General features: G+C 34.8%; 1 protein-coding gene across 1 annotated transcript in view; it reads left to right on the top strand.

Annotated features, from left to right (window-relative positions):
* Positions 1-26,082, top strand: part of LOC132739714 (uncharacterized) — a 71,592-nt gene that overhangs the window by 17,401 nt on the left and 28,109 nt on the right. The window contains 11 exon segments of the mRNA XM_060727503.1: positions 280-353; positions 1,422-1,524; positions 3,004-3,122; positions 5,797-5,888; positions 9,306-9,394; positions 9,795-9,914; positions 10,582-10,726; positions 11,437-11,468; positions 11,969-12,035; positions 12,899-13,025; positions 15,176-15,217. Of these exon segments, the coding sequence (XP_060583486.1) occupies positions 280-353; positions 1,422-1,524; positions 3,004-3,122; positions 5,797-5,888; positions 9,306-9,394; positions 9,795-9,914; positions 10,582-10,726; positions 11,437-11,468; positions 11,969-12,035; positions 12,899-13,025; positions 15,176-15,217 (1,010 nt within the window).

Genomic DNA, 26,082 nt, shown 5'->3' with positions numbered 1-26,082 from the left:
ATTATTATTTATCACATTATAGGTTCATGATACTATACTGATTTGTCAATGAGAAAATAATAAGATGTGAGTTTTTGCTTAGAATAAAATTGCAACGCAACACTTAATACCAGTACCTGGAGGTCAACAATGACATTTTTCTAGAAGCATTTGCCAAGAATGATATTGAAGGACTGCTACGAACTTTGCAACAGTGTTGTTGCGCTTGTACATAGTGTTGTAACCATTTACAATGCCCATTTCTGTTTTCATTATTTTGATTCTATTTTTTTTTCAAAGGCCACATTAGAGTTTGTTATGCCTACGCACCTTGTAAAAGAAACACTTGAAGTTGCCAAACTTAGTAAAATTGGGTAAGTTGTCTTTTATAATTGAAGTTAATGTGAAATAAAAACTTGCATATAGATATTTTTCCCTAGGTGTATGCCATAGAAAATGTTTTTAATGAAATAAATGTTGATGTTTCAATATATAATCAACTAGCTGTGAATAGAGATTTTTCCTAAACTTCAACCCTTTACAATTGAAATGTATTTCAAAATGACTATCTTCTATTCTTACAAATTTATTTTAAGATAGGGAGAGTGCAAACATAACAAATACTGGGAATTGACTTAATTTTGTGGGCATGAAATTTTTAGGTTTTCTCACAAAGAATATTTTTATGGATTCTTAAATTCATGGACCATTATTCAAAAAGTTAAAATGTAAATAAAGTGATTCAAAATAATCTTACAGCAGATGAAATGTAATTTTGTTGGATCTTAACTTCATGGATTGACCTATCCACGAAAACCAAAAAAATTATTGCCCCACAAATAATAATGATGCAGTAAATGTCTATGCTAGAATTGATTGAATTATGAAGAAACTTTTAAAATAGATGTTCTAGCTTGAAAGTTCTGGCCCCATGTTCACAAAGATTTAAGGATCAGGATCAAGATCAGGAATCAAATTTAAAAACTCAAATATTCTCCATTATTTATCCTCATAGATTAAATATTCAGTGTTAACTATAAAAAACTGGACTTGAAATAGCATGTTTTTATGAAATTTTAGAATAAATTTATTGTTATTTTTACAAGATATGGGCATTTACAGTTGATCCAAATTTTGATCTTGATCCTAAAATTGATCCTCATTTTCATCTGATTATTTTTGTATTTGTTTTGTTATTTGTTGATTTTATCTCAGAAAAGGTTTGTTTCTTTGCAAAATAAGCAATTTTTTATATTTGGAATATGTACCATTTAATTCTAGCATAATACAATCAGTTTTAGTTTTATAAAACAATGAAAATAAAATCAGGATCATGTGATCCTGATCCTGATCTTTTCTTTGTGAACATGGGGCCTGGATTTGATTACGCTTTCATTATTGTATCATTTGAAAAAAAAGAATGTGCTTATTCTATGTTTCAGTAAAGTGTATTCTATGGACTTGTTTTTACTGCCAAAAGATATCCGTTGTCATATTGTGTGTATATTGCTGGGTGCTGTCAAAGTCGATAAAGATTCTAAAGAGGTTAGTGAACACTTGCTTCAAATGAAAATACATTTTGTTGATTAAACCTTAAGCTGCTGAGAACAAAAGCATTTATCTGTTGCCAGCAGAATAATGCCAGGCCTGCTTGCACATCCATAATTTAGAAGCTCTACTCTGTTGCCGGCTTGTGCCTAAAATAATGCAGGTGGGGACAGCCCTGAGGAATTGTTGGCCGGGTCAAATTGAAGATATGATACGGAGTCTAAAAAGAAAAGAATATGTTCTTAATTCATTGCCTTTATTCTTTCTACTTAAAACATGGCGGAGACTGCCGTTGCATAACAACATGTGGCATAATAACATTTAACTAATTGTTCACAACTAAAAATAACAATGTTTTGACTTTACTCATGTCTAGGGGTACATGCAAAGAGTATTAAAATATAAATCATTATTATGATAATACTGCAATGTAAAATGTTTGGAATGAATAATAATAACCTGATTAACGACACAACCTTAATTATTTATATATCTGATTGAAATAAAAACATATTAAACTGATGATTACTAAACTGCTACTATAGAAACTTAACTTGAGAATTTACTATTATGCATAAAACAATAACAATCTAAATCATTGGCACAAATGATAATACTGACAATCAATTTATTTGGCACTTATAACTGTATATACTTAACAAAAGATGAAAGATAATAAATGAATTGTTATATGTTCGGTTAGACAAATAGCATATAAACAATGCTCAAAACAATATTGTATATGTTCGACTTTATGTCGTTTAATTGCCTTTGGGTTCATTTACCGAGCTCTTTCCAAATATGGCATAACACATGCTATTCTAAATAATTGTCTAAACAATTATTAAACTGTATTTTACTTACAAAAAGTTCATAGTTATCATATAAAATGCGTATTAACAATAAACAGTAAAAATATGATGATATATAGATGAATATCAAAATACGTATGTAAAACGTTTATCCGCGAAAACATATGACTCTCAACTTTAAACATGTTTGCAAGCTAAACAATACAATGTCATTGATAACAGTTACGATAAACAAAAAATACAATGAATAAACCTATCGAAGAAAGTCTTTTTCTTTCTCCTACTTGTTAATACTTACCTAAAAAGAAAAGAATATGTTCTTAATTCATTGCCTTTATTCTTTCTACTTAAAACATGGCGGAGACTGCGCCAAATTACCGCAAAGAATAACTTACGCAAAGAACGCTCAACATTTTTTATAGGGGTGCCTTCATCAACCTCACAGAATCCTCCACCAGTAAAGCAGGAAAGTCACTGTTTGATCTATACAGTGTTGTTAGAATTAAAAATCTCACAAACAAAACAAAAGAAAAAAAGAAAAAGAATTAAAAAAATTATTTTGAATTTTTTTTTTTTAGAAGAACAATTTCTATTGCTGTCAATCCTCTGCTTTGAAAAAATATGATTTAGAACTCAACTAAAGGATGTTCTTGTTGTATTTCAGGATGGTGGACTGTACGACAAACTGTATTTATGTCTGTTTTACACTGTAGCAGAGTTATCAAAATTATCAAATTCCATATTTGGTAAAAATACATCGCCAAAATTAAAAATGACACAGTTGTAAGTGCATCTTTCTTTTGCTATGTTGTGATAATTTTGAATTTGACATTGTTGCTTAAAATTAAATTATTTTCATTTTCACATCCTCATTCTGTAAGCTTGGGTGTTCATGCTTGTATTCAACTTAATTTTGACATATATGTAATATGACCTTGACCCTTAAATGGCATTGACCGTCAAGGTCAGATCTTTCTTAAAATTTCAAGATAATGAACCATGGCTAATATTTGTAATTGGGTCAGAATGTGGTATTTGTGTTCCACAAAGGACAGGCAAGATATATTGTGTACACATTTAATTGATGACCATGACTTGTACATGACTTTAATACCTATGTTACTATATATAGTAACAAAATCTAGGGTATTTTAAGGCCATTATGGCAAGATCTAGGTCATTATGCAATTTCGGCTGCTTTGCTACTTGGCATTATTTTTCCATAATTGGTTAGTGAATGAGCGTATGTGCAAAATGACGATATCAACTCAAGATGGCTGCTGACGTTGAATGAACTGTAGTCACTTGCACTCAAAGTTTTAAGTTTAAATGACATAATTAATCACAATTTACAAAGCTTAACATTGAAGATTTATAAACTCAAGGAAAGAATACAATAACTCTACTCTAACCAAGACAAAACATGACCATCAGAAATTTCCAAAAATGATTTCAGTTTGACGTTAGAAAAAAGTTTGGATCGGTGGCATTTAGAGTTAGACATCTGAGTCTTGAAGGCACAAAAGATTTTAAAAAAACTGGCACTAAATGTTATTCTCACAAAAAATATGAGTATTTATCGATATAAACAACAATAAAACAACATTGTCTCATATTTATATTTTTGTCTTGTTTTCAACGTTAATCTGAGGGTTAAAACTGAATGACAGATATTTGTTTACATTGACAACTGTTCGTTTCTTAGAAAGGGCGACAACCAAGATTAACGGCGATGTCTTAATACCGTATTTCGGACATAGGTATTAAAGATATTAATACTTTGTTGCTGCTCGCCATTATCGCATTATGCGATAATGGCGCTCGAGTCCATAATGTCCTTTGGGCCTGCGGCTCTAAGGCCATTATGCACATCTTCAAGCCATTATGGCGTAATGGCGGGCAGCAACCAAGTATTAACCTCTTAGTAATGTTGTTTTAAACGATTATTATGCCTATAGTGAATATATTGAAAAATTATTATGTCTCCCCCACCTCGGGGGGAGACATATTGTTTTTGCCCTGTCCGTCCGTCAGTCCGTCCGTCCGTCAGTCCGTCCGTCCGTCAGTCCGTCCGTCCGTCCATTCTTCGTTTCCGGACGATAACTAGAGTTCCTTTTGACCTACAGCTCTCAAACTTCATAGGATGAATGGTCTTATAGAGCTGATGATCCCTATTGTTTTTGGGGTCAGTAGGTCAAAGGTCAAGGTCACACTGACCGTTGGTCAATTTCTCGTTTCCGGATGATAACTAGAGTTCCTTTTGACCTACAGCCCTCAAACTTCATAGGATGATTGGTCTTATAGAGCTGATGATCCCTATTGTTTTTGGGGTCAGTAGGTCAAAGGTCAAGGTCACACTGACCGTTGGTCAATTTCTCGTTTCCGGATGATAACTAGAGTTCCTTTTGACCTACAGCCCTCAAACTTCATAGGATGATTGGTCTTATAGAGCTGATGATCCCTATTGTTTTTGGGGTCAGTAGGTCAAAGGTCAAGGTCACACTGACCGTTGGTCAATTTCTCGTTTCCGGATGATAACTAGAGTTCCTTTTGACCTACAGCCCTCAAACTTCATAGGATGATTGGTCTTATAGAGCTGATGATCCCTATTGTTTTTGGGTCAGTAGGTCAAAGGTCAAGGTCACACTGACCGTTGGTCAATTTCTCGTTTCCGGATGATAACTAGAGTTCCTTTAGACCTACAGACCTCAAACTTCATAGGATGATTGGTCTTATTGAGCAGATGATCCCTATTGTTTTTGGGGTCAGTAGTTCAAAGGTCAAGGTCACAGTGACCGTTGGTCAAATTTCTCGTTTTCGGATGATAACTAGAGTTCCTTTTGACCTACAGCCCTCAAACTTCATAGGATGATTGGTCTTATAGAGCAGATGATCACTATTGTTTTTGGGGTCAGTAGGTCAAAGGTCAAGGTCACAGTGACCGTTGGTCAATTTCTCCATTTCCGGATGATAACTAGAGTTCCTTTTGACCTACAACCCTCAAACTTCATAGGATGATTGGTCTTATTAATCAAATGATCCCTATTGTTTTAATGGTCAGTAGGTCAAAGGTCAAAGGTCACAGCGACCGTTGGTTAATTTCTCCTTTCCGGATGATAACTAGAGTTCCTTTAGACCTACAACCCTCAAACTTCATAGGATGATTGGTCTTATTGAGCAGATGATCCCTCTTGTTTATGGGGTCAGTAGGTCAAAGGTTAAGGTCACAGTGACCATTGGTCATTTTCTCATTTCGGATGATAACTAGAGTTCTTATCAGTGAGGACATTTAACTATTATTGATATATCAGTGATATATCAGTTGTCTGGTTTTATATACTCTGTTCTTTTATCTCCATTTCCATTCCTGTTTCCATTCACAGTTATTCTCAGCAGTGGGGGAGACATGCGCTTTTTTACAAAAGCATCCTCTAGTTGAATCCTGTTTTTATTTCAGATACAGAGATTATAAATGTCTGCTAGCTTCAGAGATAGTACAGTTGTTATGTATAGTTCCAGAATTCTTTGAATATATTGATAAAGATGTTGGTAAGTTTTTTTTATTTCATTATTTATGAAACATTTCCTCACGTTTTCAACTTGGAATTTTTATATTTGTCCCAGACATTTTATATTTATCAGTTTATTTATCTGTGCTATTTGTACCAGACTTATATATTTATCTACTATCAGTAATTTATCTGTGCTATTTGTGCTGGAGGTTTTATATAATTTTTATTTATTTGTGTCTTAATTTCACATGAGAGATTATCATAAATATATAAGCCACGCCATGACAAAACCAACATAATGCATCCGCGCAGTCTGATCAGGATCCATGCTATTCGCTTACAAACCCTATAACAATTAAAGAAACTGGTCGCAAACGCACTAAGTTGGTTTTGTCATGGCGGGGCTCATATAATGACTGCAGTATGTTATTTTGCATATATTTTTGTAGGTTTAGGGAGGGTCTGATTTTCTTTGTAGTTTTGATAATAATAAATTTGAACTTGCAAAACTTGAGCAATAAGATAAATGTAATAAAAATTCTTAGATTCAAACCTGATTTTATTCTTTGTCAACATTTAATTAAATTGAAGATGTCAGCATTTAATATAATGGTAGAGTATTCAAGTGATGAATATTTTTCATAGTATGGGGGTGGGGGTGGGGGGTGATATAACAGAGTCAACATTTTAGTATAATAGATTTGTCTTCCTAAATCTAGTCATTCTTGTACGAAAAAAGAAAAATTATTAACATAGTATTGTCTTCTTTGTCAGTTTATTGCATGTTTGTAATCGGTATGTTTTCTTGCAGTACTATTGCATGGAATGATGTTTGTGTAGATATATAACACGAGTTTGTGTCATATAAACAGAAAAAAATATATAAAAAATTAGTATTAATATTGTTATGAACTGTTTTTTCTATGTAATTTGCCTGGTTTATAGATATGCCTGGTGCAGCTGGTAAGGATTAGTTCCCTTTAGATATATCTATCAATAGTTACTTCCCTTTGACCTATGAGTGAATAAATTCCGTCTGTTTTCCTCATGTGTAGTATATATCAATGTGTTACCTATGTAATGTTTCTTGACTTCCTCACATTCATTCTCTGTTTTTGTTCTTCATTTACAAATCTTGTCTTGCGGGTATAATCACAAAAAAAAAAAAGGATGCCCCCCTCCCCCCCACAACAGTGGTTAAAGTTGCTAGGACTTAGGGTTTTTGTGTTACACGATATCATTTTTTGTTTAAAAGTCATGGTTTTCCCTTTAAGTGCCAGTTACCTAAAAATAACAAACTGAGGGGTTTTGAGTCTTTTTTCATCAGTAAAACCAGAAAATTGCCCTTTTAATTTTTCGCCATATTTGAGTTTTTGGGGGACATTTTCCAATTATGGCATAATTTTAAAAAATATATGACAAAGATGTTTCGTAAATTTTAAGGAGCTGAAAGGGCTTTCTCACGTTGTAACTTATTGACCTTTGCAAACTATGATTTGAGAGAAGGGTGAAATGATTTTAGGTCTTACCAAAATCTGTAACCCATATTGTCATCATGCTAGGTACCATGTTACGTATCAGGTTAAGTGTATATTTTAGCTCAACTACCTCTGTAGGTAGAGTTAATACATTGTTTTATTACTCATTTACAGTTTCTTCCTGTCTGCCCTGGAATAGTGGGTTTGGGCCCTACTAGGGAATAATGAACAGTATTGAATACATGCAATTACAGGAGGTGAACTTGAAAGTTGTCCAAACAAATTTCAAGCTATTTTAACAATTTTCATCAATGCTTTTTATCCACAATTCTCTACTATAACATACTTAACAATAGAAAATTTACATGTTGTCACACATTTCATTGTTTTGTCCATTTGCACAGCTTATTGTTCTGTTCCGTCTGCCTTTTGAGTACATGTATGTCCTGTGTTTTATTTATGACAAGGTCCTATATTTACACACACTTTTAATGCTTTAGCACTTTGTAATCATATCTATATTAAAAAAATTAACGCCAAATAATATTTATAGATATGTAGCCTTCAAATTATATACTGTTTAGTTTATACAAATTTACTTTAGTTTGATTATGTTGGAAGCTATAAGCTTATTGAAAGACTCGAATCTGTTCCTGAAACTAACCAGTACTTAGCAATGAGTATAAAGTTTCTTGCTCAAGGAAACAATGGCTTGCCTCTGACAGGGTTTGAACCTACACAGATTACTAGTTCCCACTCGTTACCACTCAGTCACACCGCCACACTCAGTCATGCCCCCACACTGATTACTTGATGCTGTTCGTGACATGATATACGAGGGGTTATCCAAATATTCGTGGACTTTTTAAATATCTCTTGAACATCAACGTGTATTGTAATGAAATTTTATCAGCATACATTGTAGAATATTATCAACACATTTTGAAAGAAACAGTCAATTGTGTCCATAAATAATGATTTTATATTGCTTTCAAATAAGCACATACACGGCAACCGGCGCACGGTAGAAAAACGCAGTAAGTCATCGTATATTTTTGCTATAAAAAAACTAAAAAATAACGTAGAAAACCCGCTGAACATCGCATGTTTCTTCTATGATGTCATTTAAGTAATTCTTTAAAATAATGGACGTCATTTCCGTTTACTTTTGTTGATATCGCTAGAAACACCAGACGCCTTTATTGTTTACAACGGCAAAATGACGGACACGCGGTAATTAGAAAATCGCAAGATCATATACCGATCATAATTTTTGTTGTAATTTGGGGATGACACTTACAAAAACATTTCATAAAAATCAGCAGACGAACAGAGAAAAGAAAATTTCACAATCATTAGTGTTAAAGTGGCATAAGAAATTTAGTGATTAACATTACTTTGAGAAGCAGTAACCGTCATTGACTGCATAACGTTGAAGCACAAGTTGTACTTTAATATTATGACGTTGACGTCAATAATTTTTTGGAGTGCGCCGCTGTCGCCAACATGTGTTTATGTAAAATTAAATATTGTTGGAATGTAAAAAGCTACTCACATGAATTTTTCTGTGTTTATTTGTTATTAATTCTTCTAACCAGTGTAAGATTTTCAAATTAATATCTCAAATATATTTTACGCAACAAAGAAAGTCCACGAATTTTTGGATAACCCCTCGTATTTTTGTAAGAAATAAGTGTTGTCAGTTTCATAACCAATTCATTGTTAAATTTTCATAAAACACTTGGACTGAACTGATTTTAAAACAGCCCGTTAAAAATTCTAGAAATATCACGATAAAAATTAAAAAAGACACACCAAAAAACAGATTGCACTGATGTGCAAGCTGTCCTGGCTCTTTACTGGTAGCGAAGGCTTGACTGTTTTTGGGTTCCAGCATTGTGAGTGTTGAAGCCATAGGATAATTGACTAGACATGAACATGATCACCAGTATAAAGCTTTTTATGATATGTTGCAGGAGTGATGAATCTTGTCGTCACGGCAACAGGGGATCACATGATCACCGAAAAAGTCAGCAAATTGTCACAGTCAATAGAATGTTCTGGGGTAAGTCTAGTGGCTCATTTTTTATGATATAACCATATTATTTTTGTCTCTATCTCTTGTATTATTATTTGACTTACTTTGCTGTCTTATTTTTGACAATAAAATAAATTAGTAAAGTGATATCGAAATTCAACTGTTTATTGCTTTTTATTTTATCCTTATTTTAAAGGATCCTCTTTAAAGTATAAACAACCTTTTGATAATTCAACAGAAATGAACTTTTGATAAAATAACTACATGTACAAGTAGTTGGAATAGCCTCTGCCTTTTTTCCAAGGGATCACCCTTTTCCGAGATCTTTTTACTACCACAATCTTTAGTGAACTCTATTCAAACTCCGACTTCATTCTAAAAGGTAATACATATAGTATAATCACAATTTCTTTTTTCTTTTTTGCAGGGAGATGTAAAGAAGTTGTATGAAGAGTTGTCTGATTTTTTACTACAGAAAGTACAGGAACAGTCATTAAACTTGACAAACAAAGCGCAAACACTTTCTGTGGAGGATCAAGTTGTTACAGTAAGTTTACTTTGAAAATATTTATAAATTCATATTGCATAGGAGTGATATTTTGTGTGTTTAAAGAAGTGTCTTTGAAAACAAAGATTGCATGCCTCCTCTGGGTAAGGAAAAGGGGCTATATTTGATGTAAGGAGTAAGGTTTATAAACAGATAAAGAATAAGGGCAATGTTGGTGTAATAAATATGGGCTACTTTTGGGTAAGGAAAAAGGCTCTATTTGTGGTATGGAATAAGGCATATAAATTGATGAGGAATAAGGGCTATATTAGACTAGGAGTAAATATATTTTTAGAAAGTAAAAAAGGGGGTATGGTAAGGCCATATTATGGGAAGGAAAAAGGTAATATTAGGTGAAAAAAAAGGGTTTTTTTTGGTATAAATAAATTTAAAAACTTTCCTTAATGCAGGATTTTAAAGGTTTAAAGGAAAGGATTTTTTCTGGCAGTGTGAGATATCGTAAATTTGGGGATTGGGTGAAGGAAAGGTTTAAAAGGGGTTTGGGGTTAGAGCCTTTTTGGAATGAAAATAATTGATTGGGGTAATATTAAAAAGACAAATAGTTGGTCATCTCAAAATTTCTGGTATCTATGGTTACTTTTATTTGGAAGATTTGAGTTAGTTCAGGAGTAAATTTTTATTTCAAATATTGCAATATGTTTTCCAGGCAGCAAAATCAGTGCCAATGAAGAGTTCAAGGTCACCATTAGATGCAGCAGATTTCCATGCTAAGGGTTTTAACAATCCAAAATTGGATCCTCATCAGTCTTATGCCGTAGACAGGTGAAAAAATAGGGAAAACTTCCCCGTATGTTCAAGATATTTATTTCATGGGTTTTTTATTGCGATACACCCTATTGGGGTGAAATGTTTTTAACCATTTGTTCTGGGGGCAATGTTTTTTCAGAAGCTCATAGCCCCTCCCCGTAATCTTATCATGGTTTTGCACTTTTCAATTCAGCCAGTAAAATTTTCTGTGGTGAACCCCTTCCCCCTATGTATAAGACTAAAATTATTTTCATTTTTATTATTCCATAAAATTAAAATTATTTGATGTGAAATTTTTGTAAAAATATGATGCTTGCGGAAAATGCTCTTTCATGAAATAAGACAATAGTCCCCGGGGACGTCCCAGTAATCTTTATCTGGCTGCACTTTTCACTATTCAGCCAGTAAAATTTCTCAGCTGGTGAACATTTTTAAAATTTTCACAAGAAACAATGAATGGTTATTGTATTGGTTCATATTAAAAGATGGACAAGTCTATTGAATTTTTTTAGCATGGTAAGTGTTGAAAACTCCAAGCTATAAATGGTTGTAAAGAAATAATGGCTTCTCTAGAGCACTTGTACAGTCACATCAGACTTATTTCTATCAGCCTAATGTTATCATTTTGATATTGAAATCCCCAAACTTGCAACTGATATCAGGACAAGTTTGTCATATTTAAAGTGAATGTCGATGATGAACAAAAAAAAAAAATATCCTCTGTTTATCTATCAAATGTTTTTGTTTATTTCAGGTCTTGGAGACTATTTGCTTCTAGGACCACAGGTAAAAACTTTTTTCACAAGTGTCATTGTTAAAAAATGACTTGAGTTTTCTTTGTCATACTTCTATGAATATTTTATTCTACATTCTTATCTTATTCATGAATAAAAGTTTAGAATTGCACATTTCTATTGCTTATCTTTTAACATACATCTGTATTAAGGAAAACAGTATAGCATTACAGCATCCTGCACAGGGTCGCATTTGGGATTTTTCATGTGAGAAAACTATCCAGCTAGCTGACAGCATGTGGATGGTTCTACTCAGGTGCAGGCTTATGCCTGAAATAATGAACGGATGGGCACCCGAATTTTTGCATAATCAGTAAAGCTTGAAAAGTCGCCATAGTACCTATACTATGTTGGTGTGCCTGAAAATCTAGCAAAAAAAGTAACTTTACAGCAAAGATAGATTGCAGAATGACTAAGCAAATGGCAAATTTTTCAGAATCACAAATATCAAAACTATCTGATATTTTTACATCCTGATGATTTATATTTCAGACACTTGGTAAAGTGATTGGACTACCGCAGCCATTTGTTGCTCATGTTGCAATGGACTCTGTGCCAGGTAGATCTACTAGTTTTTGTTACTTTGTACATTAGCACTTTATGAAACATTTGACATGATAATGACAGATCTTATTTGATTATTGTGAAAATAATACTTAAGTATAACCACTTTTGAATGCTTTAATACAAATATCTTATAAAGACAAAGCATCATATTATTTTTCTAAAGGTCGTGTGTTTAATTTAATGATCATTGTTAGTTTTTGCTCTTGGTTTTTCAATAGACAAGGCAACTATGCACATTCTAGCAATCTGACCCTATCAACCAAGTTGTCCATTAACTATTGTCCTTCTGACCAGGACTGAATTGACCCATGCAACCATTCAGTCAGTGCATATTTAAAAATTTTCCTTAAAAATGATTAATGGTTTGATCCACATAGAAAGATGGGCTTGTCTATTTAAGATATTTAGCATGGTATAGGTAAAATTTCTAAAAACGCTGTCAAAAAATTCAAAAACAGGAAAAAGAATTATTTCATTATTAGTTGGTTTAAGTGACAAAAAATTTTTTTATATAGTACCAAAAAAACCCATAACTACCCCCTTTTGGTTAGGGTTTTCCCGTAGGTTGAGGTCAGAATTGCAACTACTGTTTATCTCTGCATGATCATAAGTGGCGTCTTACTGGGTTCAAATTGCTGGAGTGTATGCATCTCTTAGCTCCAGCAGGTGAGGTGGTATTGACCCCTGATGTTGCTTTAAGGTTGCAACACCTGTTGTTAGCCAAATTCATCTTTCCTGTTCCAGTGCCATAAGACCTCAAATGCGAGGGTGGCCCATAAAACAAAACAAAACAAACAAAACACTTAAAGGTCTCATTTTATTGTGTGATATATTTAAATTGTGTATATGTTATAGTTGCCAATGGTGCCATGGAGAGTAAACTACGAGAGAGTGAAGATCATTACACATATGTCAATATGGACCAGTTTGACTTTGATGTAGAACTAAACTTCTGGAAACCCAGGGGCTCTATAGGGGATAAGTAAGTTGTATTTTGATTCCCTACACAGAGCACTATTTTCTCACTTGATTTACTTTCTATTATTTATTTAATCAGAATATATAATGTTTTATGTCTTTTGCAAACAGTCCTTAAATTTCAGCTTGTCTAAGTTTCTTTCAAAATCACAAAATATAAGAGCATTTACATAGGTCATGGATAACATCTCTGATTATTATTATGTTTTAAGGTTTATGTTTGTGAAAGGTTTTATGTTAAAAGGTTATGAAGATTTCCCTGACTTTTTGTTCACTTGAAAAGCCAGTGTAATGAAATATTGAAATTAGATAATGATTTTAAGAAATTTTGGACCTCATTTTTTAAAAATTGTGTACATGTACTTTTTATTGTGATTGCCTAAGAAAGAGGCAGGCAAGGGATGTAACTCTGCATTGTTCTTTGTCAAAATGCCTTGTATTTAGAGATTTGCTTTGTTAGATTAAAGCACTTATTGATAAGTAATGCTTTCATAGAGTTCTGTCATTCCTACATGATACCAATTTTGATTACCAACTTAGGTTACCTATTTAGGGAAAAAAGCTAGAATTTAGGATGGGTAGAAAGTGTACATTTTTTTTTAAATATGTATGTATGTGTGGTTTATGATTTTTTTTTCAGTATATTGTCCCCAATTATATAATTCTTTTAGCTTTAATATAGGACATAATTATGTTAATTTCAGTACTAGGGCTGATTTTCTTTTGTTACATGAAAGGTATTTATTATTGGAGCTCCACTGAGGTAAAAAAGCCTAAACACATAAAACTTGATATTTTTACTTAGATCAAGTGAAGCACTTAAAATGGAAAAATCAGCAAAGTATAATTAAGAAATATACTCAGAATTAAACTTGATATGATTTTTTTTTTGTGCGATTCTTAGTGAATTTTCATTTTTGGTTCAGTTTGCACAATTAAAATGAGCCGCGCCACGACAAAACCAACGTAATGCGTTTGCGACCAGCATGGATCCAGACCAGCCTGTGCATCCGCAAAGTCTGATCAGGATCCATGCTGTTCGCTACAAGTAGAGAAACTGATAGCGAACAGCATGGATCCTGATCAGACTGTGCGGATGTGCAGGCCGGTCTGGATCCATGCTGGTCGCAAACGCATTACGTTGGTTTTGTCGTGACGCGGCTCAAATGATTATTCCAGAAAAACCAGGTGAGGGAATAATCTGATAAAAAGTTATTGGTCTGTACCTGTATTGAATGAAACACAAATCTCTGAAAACTATTTCCAGTCCTTTCATGTCAAAAAGCCTCAGTGGAGTCCCTTTAAGAGTTTTAAGGATATCACTTTGCTAGCTATGCTTGGATGATGACAGCTGATAAAAAATGAACCAGTGTTTGATTTTAAAATTTTAAGTTTTGGTATCAATTGTAATATACAAAATATACAGCTTTTCAAGTTGTTTTCATTTCATAAATGACTGAATAATAATAGACACAAAAATGATGGATTTCCCTAGTTAAGTTTATACAAACTTATTTTAGTTTGATTGTGTTGGAAGCTATAAGCTTATTGAAACACTCTTGAATCTGTTTCTGGAACCAACCAGTACTAAGCAATGAATTTAAAGTTTCTTGCTCAAGGAATAACGGCTTGCCCCTGACAGGGTTTGAACCCACGCAGTCAGCAATCATTAGATTACTAGTCCAACGTGACTACTCGACCATGCCGCCGTTCCTACTTGGGAAACATTGTTTCTGTCTAGTGTCCTTGCCACATGTACAAATAGTCACACTTATGATAATTAGTGATTTTCTAAAATTTCAAAAGCCAAAATATAGTGGCATCTGAATATACCCATGAGATCAATTCAGACCATTGCAGACCAAGATCACATCTGTGTCACCTGATCATGGTCTGCACAGTTTGCTATTAAATCAGAACATATTTTGAAATTTTCCTTTAAAATGTTGAGGTTGAAAGATGGTTAGGCCCATCTAAGATAATAAGTGTGGAAAGAACAGCTGTTGAATGTAAACAATTTTTGCATTGTTTTGATATTGAACTAAAATTAGAAGTCATGTGATGAAGAGCATGTATCTATTGGTCTTTTTTTTGTTGTTTTTAGCTAGCTAATATGTTACACATCTATAGTATAAAAGATTTGATTGTTTGCAGTATGCTTCAAGAATTTCTAGCCTACAGTAATGTTGCTTCAAGGTAAACAATTCATTAAGATTACCTCTCATCTCACCTTAGTTTCTATACCTGACTTCACTCAATGTAATTTCCACTTCAACTAACCTCACATCTTACCTTAGTTCTAAACCTGAATTCACTCAAAATAGACTCCTTCAAGATACCTCACACAATTCTTACCTTAGTTTATATACCTGACCTTTTCAAGGTAAACAACTCCTAAAAAGAAACTAACAGCTCACCTTAGTTTCTATACCCAACTTCACTTAAAAATACCTCACAGATCTAACCTTAGTTTCTTTACCTGACTCACTCAAGGTAAATAACTCCTTAAAGTACATCACAGTTCACCTTAGCTTTATTGGGCTCACTTAAGCCACTTAAGGAAAATAATTCTATACCTCACTCCCTCAAGGTAAACAACTTGAAAAAAGCTACCTCTCATCTTACCTCATAGCTCACTTTAGTTTCTATACATGACTCACTAAAGGTAAACAATTCCTAAAAAGAAACTCACAGCTCACCTTAGTTTCTATACCTCACTCACTCAAGGTAAACAACTTGAAAAAGCTACCTCTCATCTTACCTCATAGCTTACTTACGTTTCTATACCTGACTCATTCAAGGTAAACAACTCCTAAAAGCTCAGCTTAAAACAGTTCACCTTAGCTTTTTTATTGGACTCACTCAAGGAAAACAATTCTTCATCTCAGTCACTCAATGTTAACTATTCCTAAAAACTATGTCACAGCTCACCTTAATTTCTATACCTGACTCACTCAATATAAACTCCCACTTCAAATAATCTCACACATCACCTCAATTTATATCCCATAGTTATAAAATCTAAACAACCCACCTAAATTTTCACCCTATTGTCTACTAAAGGTAAACCATTTTCCTCCGTTTTGCCCACCTGACAGTTGGTTTTTTTTTTTTGCTTCATTAAAAAACTTCACATCTCAGTCACTATGCTTTCAGGTCATTTAGCCTGACTTTATTGTAATAGATTATCTCACATTATTTTTTCAGAGTGTTTTGAATTCTGATGTCATTACAACATTTATTTTCTGTTTTACTATGTTTTTAGCTCGACTATTCGATAAGAATAAGTAGAGCTATTGTAGTCACCCGAGCGTCGGCGTCGGCGTCGGCGTTGGTGTCCGCGTCGGCGTAACCACTTATGTTAAAGTTTTTGTAATAGTTCAAATATTTTCAAAGTCCATTGACATATGGCTTTGAAACTTGGCACACTTGTTCACCATCATGACCCCAACCTGTAGACAGGAGGAGGTAACTGTATCAAGCATTTTGACAGAATTATGCCCCTTTTTTGACTTAGAATTTACGTTAAAGTTTTTGTAATAGTTCAAATATTTTCAAAGTCCATTGACATATGGCTTTGAAGCTTTGCACACTTGTTCACCATCATGACCCCAACCTGTAAACAGGAGGAGGTAACTGTATCAAGCATTTTGACAGAATTATGCCCCTTTTTCGACTTAGAATTTACGTTAAAGTTTTTGTAATAGTTCAAATATTTTCAAAGTCCATTGACATATGGCTTTGAAACTTTGCACACTTGTTCACCATCATGACCCCAACCTGTAGACAGGAGGAGGTAACTGTATCAAGCATTTTGACAGAATAATGCCCCTTATTCAACTTAGAATTTACGTTAAAGTTTTTGTAATAGTTCAAATATTTTCAAAGTCCATTGACATATGGCTTTGAAACTTTACACACTTGTTCACCATCATGACCCCAACCTGTAGACAGGAGGAGGTAACTGTATCAAGCATTTTGACAGAATTATGCCCCTTTTTCGACTTAGAATTTACGTTAAAGTTTTTGTAATAGTTCAAATATTTTCAAAGTCCATTGACATATGGCTTTGAAACTTTGCACACTTGTTCACCATCATGACCCCAACCTGTAAACAGGAGGAGGTAATTGTATCAAGCATTTTTTTTACTATCAAGCACTAAGAATAGTCGAGCGTTGCTGTCCTACCGACAGCTCTTGTTTCTTTCTATGGTCATGAAATCTAGAAAAAAAATTCTATCCTTGTTACTTAGATATTTACATGTATTGAAGTGTTTTAGTTACAATTTCTGTATATTTGTCTGTCTATATACTTGTGTGGTTGAAACTTTCAATAATTTTCGTATCTTTTTCAGAATACGGGAAGACTATGTAGAAGTACTAACTATTTTAATATTCACAATTTTCACCACCTGTCATGTGCACATTTTGTTGATAACTGCTTATCTGGTTAACTTTCTAAAAGCTACAGCAGTGTTGTAATGACATGCTTATGACACCATTAAAAAGTCAAGTCAGCCTTTGCATTTTTGCAATCTGATTATATTTTACAAGATTGGCACCTTAATGTTAGTATATATTGATATTGAAACCTTTAAAGCTTACAAGGGACTTGTTTGTTCAGTAGTCTTTACACCAACTTTATCAATTTTTTTTTGGTCATGTTTCGGCAGTCAGATAGCTTTCCTGGATAGTTAACCAGTAATGACCAATGTTTCTGCAAGTGACAGATTACTTATCCTGTATGATTCTTAAATCAGCGGTAGGAGATTAAGAATCATTAGACTCGATGTCAGGGATAAATTGGTACGAAGAAATTTCACCTCGGCTGAGGATTGAACTAGCACCCCCTTGATTACAATTCAAGGCAGGATATCAGCAATTCTGAGTCATTGTATTGTATGCTTTGAATCAAGATCAGTCCTTTGTCAACTTTAAGGATTTCAATATTAATACATGTGTATTAACATTGTTTATATAAAAGTATATGAAAATAAAAATAACAGATTTTTAGCTTAAATTAGTATTTTTACTGGGTTTAACAACAGTCTTGCAACTCCTCAAATATTTAGTAAAAAGGAATTATGCCTTAGATAGCTTATCATATGCAATCGTTTAAATTTGTAAAGTTAAAAGTTGCATGGTTTTGCATGGCTTTGAAATGAAATGATTGGAGTCACTTGCACAGATATCAAACAAAAACTTGTTTTTATATATCAAAATCATTCATGGAATGTTATGTGTTTGACAAAAAGATATTTTTTGGCAGTAAATTCTCAATACTTTCAGATTAAAAAAAAAAATTAATATAAAAATATGTAAACTTTGAACATGGTAGTTCCATTTTCTTTAAAAAAAGAAAAAAGAAAACAGATAGTATTTGATGTAATATAGGGGTTGTTTCATTTTTTCATTATGTTTACCAGACTGATATCTTTTTGCTCAAGATGTCATATATTGTTTTATGTTTTGCATGTATTTATTTGTATCATAGCATGTTTGCATGTTTTTGTTGTTACATGTATTTTGCAGTAGTAAGAGACGGTATCCCATAATTCAACCAATCACAAAGGGACTGTTATTTTCCTCGGTCCTGCCGTTAATGGAACCGCGACATTTTATATTCAGATGTCAATGGTAACCTGTCCTGAACGGACTGTAGTCGGGTTGAGATTTATGATAACTTATAACCTCAAATATTATGTTCTGGTTAAAGTTGTAATAATATTATTTTACCATTATATCTTTTCATTTTGTTTTTCAGGATATATTTAGCTTCCTGTTTTATTTAGTGTATACTTTATTACATACAATAAACTCCACTTATAACGATATCACTTAAAACAATATACCATAAGGATGCTGTTGTTGTGGTCCCAACACTTGTTCTTAAATTGGTTGTCTCTCAGATATAACAATATACGGATATAAATTAAAAGGTGCCCTGAATATGGTTATAAGCAGAGTTTACTGTATTAAAAGGAATCATATTTCCAAATACATTTAATTTACTAATTTAAAAAAAAAAGTTGTTATAATATATAAGCTTATTTGATATCTTTTTGAAAATTTGATGCGCTTTTATTATGCCCCCATTTCGAAGAAAAGGGGGTATATTGCTTTGCACTTGTCGGTCCGTCGGTCCGTAGACCAAATGGTTTCCGAGTGATAACTAAAGAACCCTTAGGCCTAGGAACTTCAAACTTGGTATGGTGATTGGTCATGACCAGTAGATGACCCCTATTGATTTTGGGGTCAAGGGGTCAAAGGTCAAGGTCACATTGATCTTGTAAGCAAAAACGGTTTCCGATCAATAACTAAAGAACCTTAAGGCCTAGGAACTTCAAACTTGGTATGGTGATTGGTCATGATCAGTAGATGACCCCTATTGATTTTGGGGTCAAGGGGTCAAAGGTCAAGGTCACATTGACCTTGTAAGCAAAAACGGTTTCCGATCAATAACTAAAGAACCTTAAGGCCTAGGAACTTCAAACTTGGTATGGTGATTGGTCATGATCAGTAGATGACCCCTATTGATTTTGGGGTCAAGGGGTCAAAGGTCAAGGTCACATTGACCTTGTAAGCAAAAACGGTTTCCGATCAATAACTAAAGAACCTTAAGGCCTAGGAACTTCAAACTTGGTATGGTGATTGGTCATGATCAGTAGATGACCCCTATTGATTTTGGGGTCAAGGGGTCAAAGGTCAAGGTCACATAGACCTTGTGAGGAAAAACGGTTTCCGATCAATAACTAAAGAACCTTAAGGCCTAGGAACTTCAAACTTGGTATGGTGATTGGTCGTGATCAGTAGATGACCCCTATTGATTTTGGGGTCAAGGGGTCAAAGGTCAAGGTCACATTGACCTTGTGAGGAAAAACGGTTTCCGATCAATAACTAAAGAACCTTAAGGCCTAGGAACTTCGAACTTGGTATGGTGATTGGTCGTGATCAGTAGATGACCCCTATTGATTTTGGGGTCAAGGGGTCAAAGGTCAAGGTCACATTGACCTTGTGAGCAAAAACGGTTTCCGATCAATAACTAAAGAACCTTAAGGCCTAGGAACTTCAAACTTGGTATGGTGATTGGTCGTGATCAGTAGATGACCCCTATTGATTTTGGGGTCAAGGGGTCAAAGGTCAAGGTCACATTGACCTTGTGAGCAAAAACGGTTTCCGATCAATAACTAAAGAACCTTAAGGCCTAGGAACTTCAAACTTGGTATGGTGATTGGTCGTGATCAGTAGATGACCCCTATTGATTTTGGGGTCAAGGGTCAAAGGTCAAGGTCACATTGACCTTGTAAGCAAAAACGGTTTCCGATCAATAACTAAAGAACCTTAAGGCCTAGGAACTTCAAACTTGGTATGGTGATTGGTCGTGATCAGTAGATGACCCCTATTGATTTTGGGGTCAAGGGGTCAAAGGTCAAGGTCACATTGACCTTGTAAGCAAAAACGGTTTCCGATCAATAACTTAAGAACCTTAAGGCCTAGGAACTTCAAACTTGGTATGGTGATTGGTCGTGATCAGTAGATGACCCCTATTGATTTTGGGGTCAAGGGGTCAAAGGTCAAGGTCACATTGACCTTGTAAGCAAAAACGGTTTCCGATCAATAACTTAAGAACTTTTAGGCCTAGGAACTTCAAACTTGGTATGGTGATTGGTCATGACCAGCAGATGACCCCTAATGATTTTGGGTTCAAGGGGTCAAAGGTCAAGGTCACATTGACCTCTTAGGTAAAAACGGTTTCCGATCAATAACTAAAGAACCCTTAGGCCTAGGAACTTCAAACTTGGTATGGTGATTGGTCATGACCAGCAGATGACCTTTTGATTTTGGGGTCAAGGGGTCAAAGGTCAAGGTCACATTGACCTTGTAGGTAAAAACGGTTTCCAATCAATTAACTAAAAACGCTTAGGCCTAGGAACTTCAAACTTTGTATGATGATTGGTTGTGACATGCAGATGACCCCTATTGAGTTTTGGGTCAAGGGGTCAAAGGTCAACGTCACATTGACCTTGTAAGTAAAAACGGTTTCTGATCAATAACTTAAGAACACTTAGGCCTAGGAACTTCAAACTTGGCATGGTGATTTGTCATGACCAGCAGATTACCCCTATTGATTTTGGGGTCAAAGGTCAAGGTCACATTGACCTTGTATGTTAAAACGGTTTCCAATCAATAACTAAAGAACCCTTAGGCCTAGGAACTTCAAACTTGGTATGGTGATTGGTCATGACCAGCAGCTGACCTATTGATTTTGGGGTCAAGTGGTCAAAGGTCAAGGTCACATTGACCTTGTAGGTAAAAACGGTTTCTGATCAATTAACTAAAAACGCTTAGGCCTAGGAACTTCAAACTTTGTATGATGATTGGTCGTGACCAGCAGATGACCCCTATTGAGTTTTGGGTCAAGGGGTCAAAGGTTAAGGTCATGACCAGTAGATACTTGATAACCCTTATTTATTGTTTGATCATTGGGTCAGAAGTCATGCATAATAACTTTATCACATGACTAATTGGCTGCTGATAGGGGGCATACATGTTTTACAAACATATCTTGTTCTTTACCAGTTTCTATAAAATATCTTTATCAGCATAAACTTTGTCTCTTATTGTTGTTTTGTAACATATTAATGAAGAATTTAAGGAAGGGAAGCAACTCTAATTGGTCTCATTGCCTTATTCTTATGGAATTATGGTTTGTTTCCCTTTTTGTTATAACTGCACAACCCTCAGTCTGTTTGTTAAAACCTTACTGCAGTGGTTAATTGATTTTGTGCAATATTTTTGAAATATGATTCCTTTTTAATGCCCAAGTCATATAATTGTGTGGAGTAGGTTTTATGAGTATTTGTTACTGTATAGAATCATATTATTTACCTGATTAAACATGTATATACTTTTATGATTTTAGAAATACTTTTAGCTAACAATATAAATCACTTTTGACCATTGACCATTGGTAAGGGCAAACAAACATTTCCCTAATAAAGACTACAATATTTAGATGATATATGGTCATCGGATGTATGGTTTATTTATATTTCGTTGGTGTTACATTTTATATGGGTGTTAGTTGTTATATTATTTACACATTATACAAGGTCCCAGAACTATAGAATTATAATTTATTAAATATTTAGCTTTTTATTTTGAACAGTGGGTTTTTATACCCCCGCACAACGAAGTTGTAAGGGGGGTATACTGGAATCAGCTTGGCAGTTCGGCCATCCGTCGGTTTTTCCTTGTCCGCCCAATAACTTAAAGGCCTCAACAGACGGTAGGATTTTGAAGTACAACACCAATTAAAACTGAGATGTACAGACAAATCTTAATGTGTGAAGGCTACTATTTCTTGATTTCGGAAACCTTATGTCTAGATGTAAGGGATAGGACATGTTCTATTTTGAAAATCTTGTACCGATTTTTACAGACCTCCCACAATGACAAGTAACAGATAACCAAATTATCTCCTGATAATGGATGTAATGAATGAAATTCCAGAACAATTAGGGCTAAAAAGTAAACATAGTAGTAAGATGGGGTAAAAATGATGTTGAAAAACTCTTCAGGAGACCCAAAGTTGTGTTATGTTCGAATCCCAAATTATCCCAAATTATTCCGAAAATGATTATGTCACGGTATTGAATTGTTCTCTAATTAGGGGAGGGGAGGTAGTTTGTAGGCGGCTAGATAGCTTAGTCAGCAGAGCCGCAGTACGGTATTCCGAGGGTCCCAGGTTTAAGTCTCGGTCAGGCTTCACATTAAAAATATATATATATATATCATTGCTCATGGCGAAAAAAGTATTTAGTGAGTAAAGTATGTAAAGGATCAATGTAAAGGGATCCTTTTTAGGGGAAACCTCAGATGATTCTTTCAGTGTAGAATTACCGTCTGAATGCAAGTGTTGTATAGCTTTGAAAATTGTACATCTTATCGCTAATTAGTGCTGTACAACTAAATCCTACCGTCTGTTGAGGCCTTAAGATTCCTTTGACCCACAGTCTTCATATTTGGCATTTAGATTGGTCATGATTAGGAGATGATCTCTATTAATTTTGAGGTCACTGGGTCAAATGTCAAGGTCACAGGGGCCTTGACTTCGAAAAGCTTTCCGCTTAATAAATTGAGATTTCTTTGACCCACAGTCTTCATATTTGGCCATTTAGATTGGACATGATTAGTAGATGCTCCCTATTGATTTTGAAGTCACCTGGTCAAAGGTCAAGGTCACAGGGGCCTTTACTACAAAAAGCTTGACACCCAATAACTTATCATTCCTTTGACCCACAGTTTTGGTCATGGTTAGATGATCCCTATTGATTTTGAGGTCACTAGGTCAAAGGTCAAGGTCACAGGGGCCTTGACTTCCAATAATTTAAGATCCCTTTGACCCACAGTTTTCATATTTGGTATTTAGATTGGTCATGAATAGTAGATGATCCCTATTGATTTTAAGGTTACTGGGTCAAAGGCCATAGTGGTTTTGACTTCATAAAGCTTGTTCGCCAAATAACGTAAGATTCCTTTGACCAACAGTCTTGATATTTGGAATTTAGATTGGTTATGATTAGAAGAGGATCCTATTAGATTTTGAGGTCACCAGGTCAAAGGTCAAGGTCACAGGGGCCTTGACTTCAAAAAGCTTGTCCGCTCAATAACTTAAGAAGATTCCTTTGACCCACAGTCTTCATATTTTGCATAGAGGTTAGCCATGATTAATAGATGACCCATTTTGATTTTGAGGTCACTTGGTTAAAAAAAAGGTTTCCTATGACCAGAAGTCTTCATATTTGGCATGTAGTTAGTTTGTCATGGTTAGTAGATGACCCCTATTGATATTGAGGTCACTGGGTCAAAGGTCAAGGTCACAGGGACTTTGACTTCAAAAAGTTTGTCTGCCCAATAACTTAATAAAACTTTTGACTGACTGTCTTCATATTTGGCATGGAGGTTGATCATGACTATTAAGGGACCCCTATTAATTTTGAAGTCACTGGGTCAAAGGTCAAGGTCACAGGGGCTTTCACTAAAAAAAGCTTGTCCGCTCAATTACTTCAGAATGCTTTTGTCAACAGTCTTCATATTTAGTATTGAGGTTATTTATGACTAGTAGATGACCCCTTTTTTTTTGACATTTTCACATTTGAAGCATGTAGAATACATAACTTAGCAATGCACTGGCTTAGTAACCTCAGATTTGGCAGGGAGGTTGTCCTTGAGCTCTAAATGGGCACTGTTGATTCTGACAAAGTGGTATGCTGGGGTATTCACGCCATGACAGTGGCAGTTCTAGTTATACCCCCGCACAACAAAGTTGTAAGGGGGGTATACTGGAATCAGCTTGTCCGTCCGTCCGGCTGTCCGTCCGGCCGTCCGTCCGTCCGTCCGTCGGTTTTTTCTTGTCCGCCCAATAACTTAAGATTCCTTTGACCCTTAGTCTTCATATTTGGCATGGAGGTTAGTCATACTTAGCAGATGACCCCTATTGATTTGAGGTCACTAGGTCAAAGGTCAAGGTCACAGGGGCATTGACTTCAAAAAGCTTGTCCGCCCATAACTTAAGATTCCTTTGACCTACAGTCTTCATATTTGGCATGGAGGTTAGTCATGATTAGTAAATGACCCCTATTGATTTTGAGGTCACCAGGTCAAAGGTCAAGGTCACAGGGGCCTTGACTTCAAAAAGCTTGTCCGCCCAATAACTTAAGACTTCTTTGACCCATAGTCTTCAAATTTGGCATGGAAATTAGTCATGATTAGTAGATGACCCCTATTGATTTTGAGGTCACCAGGTCAAAGGTCAAGGTCACAGGGGCCTTGACTTCAAAAAGCTTGTCGGCCCAATAACTTAAGATTCCTTTGACCCACAGTCTTCATATTTGGCATGGAGATTAATCATGATTAGTAGATGAACCCTATTGATTTTGAGGTCACCAGGTCAAAGGTCAAGGTCACAGGGGCCTTGACTTCAAAAAAGTTGTCTGCCCAATAACTTAAGATTCCTTTGACCCACAGTCTTTATATTTGGCATGGAGGCTAGTCATGATAAGTAGATGACCCCTATTGATTTTGAGGTCACCAGGTCAAAGGTCAAGGTCACAGGGGCCTTGACTTCAAAAAGCTTGTCCGCCCAATAACTTAAGATTCCTTTGACCCACAGTCTTCATATTTGACATGGAGGTAAGTCATGATTAGTAGATGACTCCTATTGATTTTGAGGTCACCAGGTCAAAGGTCAAGGTCACAGGGACTTTGACTTCAAAAAGTTTATCTGCCCAATAACTTTAGATTCCTTTGACCCACAGTCTTCATATTTGGCATGGTTGTTGATCATGATTAGTAGATGACCCCTTTTGATTTTGAGGTCACTGGATCAAGGTCAAGGTCATGGGGACTTTGACTTCAAAAAAGTTGTCCACCCATTAACTTAAGATTCCTTTGACCAACAGTCATCATATTTGGCATGGATGTTGAACATGACTATACGGTGACCCCTATTGATTTTGAGGTCACTGGGTCAAAGGTCAAGGTCACAGGGACCTTGACAAAAAAAAAAGCTTTTCTTCTCAATTGCTAAAGAATGTCCTGTCCGCAATGTATTGATTTTGACATTTTCACATTTGAAGCATGTAGAATACATAACTTAGCAATGCACTGGCTTAGTAACCTCAGATTTGGCAGGGAGGTTGTCCTTGAGCTCTAAATGGCCACTGTTGATTCTGACAAAGTGGTATGCGGGGGTATTCACGCCATGATAGTGGCAGTTCTAGTTTATTTTGATCATGTTTTCCTTCATTTTGTGTTTTTTTATGATTTAACTCTTTGTTTTGATGTATGGTGCATGTATGTAATGGTAGAATGACACAAAAAAAATAGTGCATATTGTTAAATATGACGTAATCTATTGAAAATATATTATGTCACTGCATCTATAAAATAGTTCATGGTCATGTTTATTTTAGTATGACTGCTATTTTCTTGTTGTTAGATTAAGCAACTGTCATATTCTAAGTTTTAATTTATGCATAAAAAAGAGTGGAACTTAA

The sequence above is a fragment of the Ruditapes philippinarum genome, unplaced genomic scaffold (genome assembly GCF_026571515.1).
Source record: "Ruditapes philippinarum isolate M1 unplaced genomic scaffold, ASM2657151v2 ctg1997_1_1_1_1, whole genome shotgun sequence".
NCBI lineage: Eukaryota > Metazoa > Mollusca > Bivalvia > Venerida > Veneridae > Ruditapes > Ruditapes philippinarum.
This window is presented reverse-complemented; position numbering and strand designations above follow the sequence as displayed.